Genomic DNA, 6,635 nt, shown 5'->3' with positions numbered 1-6,635 from the left:
GAATGCGGTTCTAAATTAATTCACAAAAAAATAATTTTTAATTTTAAATTATGACATCGAATTGAGCAAATTACTATAATTTTTCTTTGGATGTAATGTTAGAATTTGAGTCCGGTTCCAGCCAGATTCTCTTCGGTCCATCGATCAATGAACTCGATCATCTTCGGCGACATCTCGGATTTGAATGATCCCGTATCTCCGCTCCTCATGAAAACACCGCCGGGATTGTAGCAAAGACCTTTCGATTTCAAGAACGAGACGAGTGCGGAATGATCCGTCGAAGAGTTGTTCTTCATCTGCTCAAAACTGAGATGATGCAGCAACCTTTTCATCTGATCCTCATCCAATTTCACGCCAAGGAAATCGCTCACTTCGACGACAACGCTGCGCAGATCCTTCTTCATATCTTCGTACTTCAGGAAAATGATGTTCGATTCGGACCGTCTCTTCCAGTAACCAAGGATATTGTCGAAGAACGGCGTCCAACCAACTGCGACCATTAAAAACAAAAACACTTATCAATCTTTAATGTTCGTTACCATGGTTATTTGTTTACGTTTGTTCTTGACGAACAGCTGCATGTGAAGATCGAGATCACCCGAATAGTTTTCCAACAATCTCAGGTGATGGTAATACGAGACGCACACGTCTTTCGGATTTCTTGCAACGTGAATTATCTACCAAAAAAAAATAAAATCGAAAATATTAAAATAGAGTTCATTGCAAATTCGCAAAGGTACTTTTGGTCTCCTCTCGAAGTTTCTGATTTGTTTTGGCAACAGTTCCCATGGTAAATGCGTCTTCACGAACCTCGGCCTCGGCTTGCTCTTCAGATATTCGATGGATTTCCTCACATTCGGTAGCGAATCGTTCGGACAATCGATTCCAAAAAGAACACAGTATCTGCGAAAAGACACAGTTTTAGTGATTTTCTAGCCGTTTCGCCTATAATTCACGTTCAAAATTGACGCTCGAAAGATCATTTTCTTCACATTTTAGTGATTCATAGCAACGAATGTTTACGAATTGTCACGTTTCACATAGATATTTACAGACTGTTTGCGTTTCATATTTAAGTTGTTTAAAATTATACGGAATGATATGCAAATTATTCAGAACGACTGATAACGAGACGAGACTTCAAATTAAAATGTAATCTAACATCTTGTTTAAAATAGAAGCACAAACACGCCGTGATTATTGCAATTTAACCTAATTTCGAAATGTTAACTTCATTTGTTTTCACTTCTATCGCATTTGTTTCGCTCATCTATTGTTTGTTCAAATTTATTTGGTTGCTAGGGAATATATATATATATATAGAGACAAATGAAAATTGGGCTGTATATTGATTTTGTTTTCAATTAACAATTGAACGAAACAAAACAAAAACTTACTCGACGAATGGAAACCTCTCGTCCAGATCGACCTTGGCCGCCTCGAAATCGAGATCGTTGGCGATGCACCAGACCATTTCTTGGGTCCATGTCGTCCCTGGCAACAGAAAACAAACATGATAATATGCAAGTACACATTTTGTTTTTGTTTTTTTCAATTGTTTTTCGAATTAAAACAATTGCATCTCCATGGAGATGAAAACAATAAAAAAAGTAAACAATTTTTACCGCATTTCGGGAAACTGGTGACCCAGACGTCATCGTCGTACACTTCCAGATCTTCGATTTCCTTCTGATACTTGGCGAAGTTCTCCGGAAGAGCGTAACCTTTGAACACGCCGTATCCTTTCCTCGCGCTGCTCAAGCAATGCTGGTTGCGCAACTCGTCCAGCTCTTCGGCACTCTTGATTTCCATTATTTTAATCTCTTTGTTTTCGATTGTTTCGTTTAATGCAAGGCCTACTGCTTCACCTCTAAACCGAATGCCGTTGGTTTTACGACTGAACGCGATTTTCGTCAGTCATGTGTACAAATAGAACTGAGATAATAATAAAAAAAAAACGAATTCTCTATTTTTAATGCGATTAACTGTTTTGTTTGTTTTTTTTTTTAATATCATCGTCGAGCGCAAAAATTACGCAACGAATTTGCTTATAATTATCTCTGATTTACAACTGCAATATAAAAAAAACACTTTCCATTTCTAAAGTTTGTTTATTAATTTACGAAGAAACTAATCAAGTTACAGTCATGTTTTTACACTCATTGCATTCTCTGAATTTTCAACATTAATAAACTTATTAAAAATTCAATAATTTCAAATGATTAATTAGAAAAAAAAACGAATTTTATTTTTGATATGTCAACAATTAAAAAAACACTAAATTTAGTTGTTAATTTACGAAGATACCAATACAGTTATTAATATAAATTTATACTTATTTTAATCATTGAATATTTTAGATTAATATGCTTTTTTAATATTCTCTTTGAGAACTTTGGTTATTAAATTATACACTAAAATCTATTTTTTTTTGTCGATTAATTGAATACAAAAGTTCGTTGCTAAACGTGAAGTACACATTTGTTCACTTAATTTTGTAATGAGAATGTTTAAAACTAAAGTTTGAAGCAAAATTTAGTATAAAAATTGATATATTTTTGTTGATTTATCGACAATGAATCACTGAAGTTTGTAAATATTTCCAGAAGAAACCAATTCAGCTGTAAACACTTTTTTACGCTCATTTTATTTACTGAAGAATCTAGATTAATATACGTATTTAGTTTTCTTTTAAAATCTGTTGGTTCTGAAGATACTAGCTAATAACAAGAAGGTGACATTTAATTATAGTTTATCATTTGCGAAGAAACCATTCACGTTATATAAACATAATTACGCTCATTTTATTCACTGAAGTTTCTAGATTAATGAACACTCTTATTTTTTTCTTAAAAACTTTTAATTAACATAATGCAAGCTAAAAACTAGAAGGCTGTTACACATTATTATCATTCGTTGCCATGAGTATAAATCACAATAGCGTTTTCATTCCTCATTTGTTCTCAAAACAAATGCTGTTATAACCTCACAATTCTAAACCGGTTCCTGCGAGGTTCTCCTTCGTCCACCGATTGAAATACTCGATCATCGCCGGCGACATTTCCGATTTGAACGAACCGGAAGTTCCGGTTCGCATAAACTCACCGTCCGGATTGAACAGAAGACCTTTACTCTTCAAAAACCCAGCAACAGTTGAATGATCCGTCGCTTTGTTGTGTTTCATCACTTCGAAACTCAGATGATGAAGCAGTGTTTTCACTTGATCTTCTCTCAATTCGTAACCTAGGAACTTAGTAACTTGCAGCAAAATACTGCGAAGATCCTTCTTCATGTCTTCGTACTTCAAGAAAATGATGTTCGGTTCAGAACGTCTGTTCCAATATCCCAAGATGTTATTGAAGAACGGTGTGTAGTTGGCTGTAAAAAAAAACAAATTCGTTTGACTGTTTGTTGACATCAAATGTCATTTTTGACGTTTGTTATTTTTAAGCTTTTGTTTTGTTAGCAATTGTTGTTTTCTTAGTACCTTTGTTTCTGAGAAACAGTTGAACGTACAGATTGAAATCTCCCGAATAGTTCTCCAAGAATCTGACGTGATGGTAGAACGAGACGCAGACGTCTTTCGGATTTCTCGCCACGTGGATTATCTAAAAATTTCGAAATTTTTTCATCAAAATTGCTTTACAAAACAAACCTAACTGACTTTCGGTCTCCTCTCGAAAGTTCTGATCTGCTTCGGCAGTAATTCCCAAGGTAAATGCGTTTTGATGAATCTCGGTCGAGGCCTACTCTTCAAAAATTCCAAGGATCTTCTGACGTACGGGACGGCGTTGTTGGGATCGTCCATTCCGAAGAATACACAGAATCTGAAAGGGAACAGAAAAAAAAAAGTTTTAAACTTTATTTTGTTTCAAATTTGTATTCACTTACTCGATGAACGGAAACCTCTCGTCCAGATCGACTTTGGCCGCTTCGAAATCGAGATCGTTGGCAACGCACCAAACCAACTCTTCCGTCCATGTCGTCCCTAGCAACAGAAAAACAACAACATTTAATTTAACCAACAAACTTTGACATTTGCAAGTCATTAATGTCAAAGAATGACTTGCAATGCCATTGTTATTTAACGAATTGCCATGGTAACAAAACTGATATTTACCTGATTTGGGGAAGCTGGTGACCCAGACGTCATCGTCGTAGACTTCTAGATCTTCGATTTCCTTCTGATACTTGGAAAAACTCTCCGGAAGCGAGTAACCTTTGAACTCTCCGTATCCTTTCCTCGCACTGCTCAGACCGTACCTGTCTCGCAGTTCAATCAATTCCGAATCGCTCTTGAATTCCATGATGATACTTGCTCGAACTTTGGAAGACAACTGAAACAAGTTCTACTCGTTTGGCAAAGTCTATAAACAAATAATTAAATAAATATGAAAAAAATGAAGGTCTCTCCCATTCGATAATGCCTATATACACTTCAAAACCAGATAAGATTTGAAAAGTATTTCTTATTATTTATATTAAAACAAATATGAAAACATTTTAGCAAAACGTAAATTGCATTTTTATTCCAAAAACAAGTGATTGTGTTTTTTTTTAATACCATGACAACTGATACAAAGTTGTTGTCATAACAAACATTAATTTTTGCATTAATTTAATAAAAAACAACCTTGAAAACAAAAACATGTTATATCAATACTTCGATAAAAACAAGTGCTTATCGAAAGATATTAATTTTAAATGATAGAAACAAAAAAAAAACAAACGATTGCATCATAATAAAGAAATATTTTGCATCAAATAACACATGAAAACAAAATTGTTTAATAATAAGATTTTTTGTCACTTTCACTTTCCATTTTCTTTTCAAAACTATTGATTAACAAGATAGAAATTAAAAAGTGTTTTGTTTTTCTGATATTTATTTAAAGTTTATCAATTAATAACGTAGAAATCATTGAAGTTATGTAAATTTAAATACGCTCATTTCATTCACTGAAGTTTCAAGATTACTAAACAAATTATTTTTTCTTAAAAACGTTTAATTAACAAAACCTAGAAAGTTGCTACACATTATTATCATTCGTTGCTATGAGAATAAATCAAAATAGCGTTTTCATTCCTCATTTGTTCTCAAAACAAATGCTGCTATAACCTCACAACTCTAAACCGGTTCCTGCGAGGTTCTCCTCCGTCCATCGATTGAAATACTCGATCATCGCCGGCGACATTTCCGATTTGAACGAACCGGAAGTTCCGGTTCGCATAAACTCACCGTCCGGATTGAACAGAAGACCTTTACTCTTCAAAAACGCAGCAAGATTTGAATGATCCGTCGCTTTGTTGTGCCTCATCACTTCGAAACTGAGATGATGAAGTAGTGTTTTCACTTGATCTTCGCTCAATTCATAACCTAGGAACTTTGTAACTAGCAGCAAAACACTACGAAGATCTTTCTTCATGTCTTCGTACTTCAGGAAAATGATGTTCGGCTCGGAACGTCTGCTCCAATAGCTCAAGATGTTATTGAAGAACGGCGCGTAGTTGGCTGTAAAAAAAACAAACTTGTTTGACATTGACATCAAATGTCATTGTTGACGTTTCTTAGCAATTGTTGTTTTCTTAGTACCTTTGTTTCTGAGAAACAGTTGAACGAACAGATTGAAGTCTCCAGAATAGTTCTCTAAGAATCTGGCGTGATGGTAATAGGAGACGCAGACGTCTTTTGGATTTCTTGCCACGTGGATTATCTACAATAAAAAAAAATGACATCAGAATTGCTCAGCAAAAACAGACGAATTCGCTGACTTTCGGTCTCTTCTCGAAAGTTCTGATCTGCTTCGGCATTAATTCCCAAGGCAAATGCGTTTTGACGAATCTCGGCCTTGGCCTGCTCTTCAAGAATTCGACGGATCTTCTGATGTACGGGACGGCGTCATTGGGATCATCCATTCCGACGAAAGTGCAGAATCTGAAGAGTTCGTAGGATCAATATTGGAAAAAAAAAAAGATCAATTCAATCACTTACTCGATGAACGGAAACCTCTCGTCCAGATCGACTTTGGCCGCCTCGAAATCGAGATCGTTGGTAACGCACCAAACCAATTCTTGCATCCATGTCGTCCCTGGCAACAGAAAGTCAACAAGATTTCACTATGACAGTTACATGTAAACACGAAACTTAAATTAACCAACAAACTTTGACGTTTACGTGTCGTTGTTATTTAACGAATTGCCATGGTAACAAAACAGATATTCACCGGATTTGGGGAAGCTGGTGACCCAGACGTCATCGTCGTAGACTTCTAGATCTTCGATTTCCTTTTGAAACTCGGAAAAATTATCGGGAAGAGCGTAACCTTTGTACTCTTCGTATCCTTTCCTCGCGCTGCTCAGACCGTACCTGTCTCGCAGTTCAATCAATTCCGAATCGCTCTTGAATTCCATGATGATACTTGCTCGAACTTTTCAAGACTACTGATAATAATCACTTTACGAAAGTTTGTAAATAAACAAATAAATAAGAAAAAAAAAAGTTTTCGATAATTTATAATTGCACAACAAACTAGATAAGTTTTGAAAAACAGCATTTATATTGAAATAAATATGATAATATTTATTTAAAGTTTGTCATTAAAAACACGTAGAAATCACTGAAGTTACGTAAATGT

At 35.2% G+C, this 6,635-nt stretch overlaps 3 protein-coding genes across 3 annotated transcripts; all 3 read right to left on the bottom strand.

The window, feature by feature from the left end:
* Positions 1 to 15: 15 nt before the first annotated feature.
* On the bottom strand, positions 16 to 1,916 carry LOC108566634 (sulfotransferase family cytosolic 1B member 1-like). Its single transcript, XM_017926623.1, has 5 exons — positions 1,626 to 1,916; positions 1,398 to 1,494; positions 741 to 903; positions 557 to 677; positions 16 to 490 (listed from the first exon to the last, which is right to left on the bottom strand). The coding sequence occupies exons 1-5, from the start codon at positions 1,810 to 1,812 to the stop codon at positions 99 to 101; spliced, it is 960 nt and encodes a 319-aa protein (XP_017782112.1). The 5' UTR covers positions 1,813 to 1,916; the 3' UTR covers positions 16 to 98.
* Positions 1,917 to 2,784: 868 nt separating this feature from the next.
* LOC108566640 (sulfotransferase family cytosolic 1B member 1-like) lies at positions 2,785 to 4,400 on the bottom strand. The gene is made up of 5 exons (XM_017926629.1): positions 4,121 to 4,400; positions 3,892 to 3,988; positions 3,665 to 3,827; positions 3,488 to 3,608; positions 2,785 to 3,378 (listed from the first exon to the last, which is right to left on the bottom strand). Exons 1-5 carry the CDS (start codon positions 4,305 to 4,307, stop codon positions 2,987 to 2,989), a joined length of 960 nt encoding a protein of 319 aa, XP_017782118.1. The 5' UTR covers positions 4,308 to 4,400; the 3' UTR covers positions 2,785 to 2,986.
* Positions 4,401 to 4,988: 588 nt separating this feature from the next.
* LOC108566639 (sulfotransferase family cytosolic 1B member 1-like) lies at positions 4,989 to 6,438 on the bottom strand. Its single transcript, XM_017926628.1, has 5 exons — positions 6,225 to 6,438; positions 5,993 to 6,089; positions 5,773 to 5,935; positions 5,594 to 5,714; positions 4,989 to 5,512 (listed from the first exon to the last, which is right to left on the bottom strand). Exons 1-5 carry the CDS (start codon positions 6,409 to 6,411, stop codon positions 5,121 to 5,123), a joined length of 960 nt encoding a protein of 319 aa, XP_017782117.1. The 5' UTR covers positions 6,412 to 6,438; the 3' UTR covers positions 4,989 to 5,120.
* Positions 6,439 to 6,635: the final 197 nt, after the last annotated feature.

The sequence above is a fragment of the Nicrophorus vespilloides genome, unplaced genomic scaffold (assembly GCF_001412225.1).
Source record: "Nicrophorus vespilloides isolate i.1.1-1 unplaced genomic scaffold, Nicve_v1.0, whole genome shotgun sequence".
NCBI lineage: Eukaryota > Metazoa > Arthropoda > Insecta > Coleoptera > Silphidae > Nicrophorus > Nicrophorus vespilloides.
The sequence above is the reverse complement of the archived record's forward strand: the minus strand, read 5'-3'. Positions and strand labels throughout refer to the sequence as shown.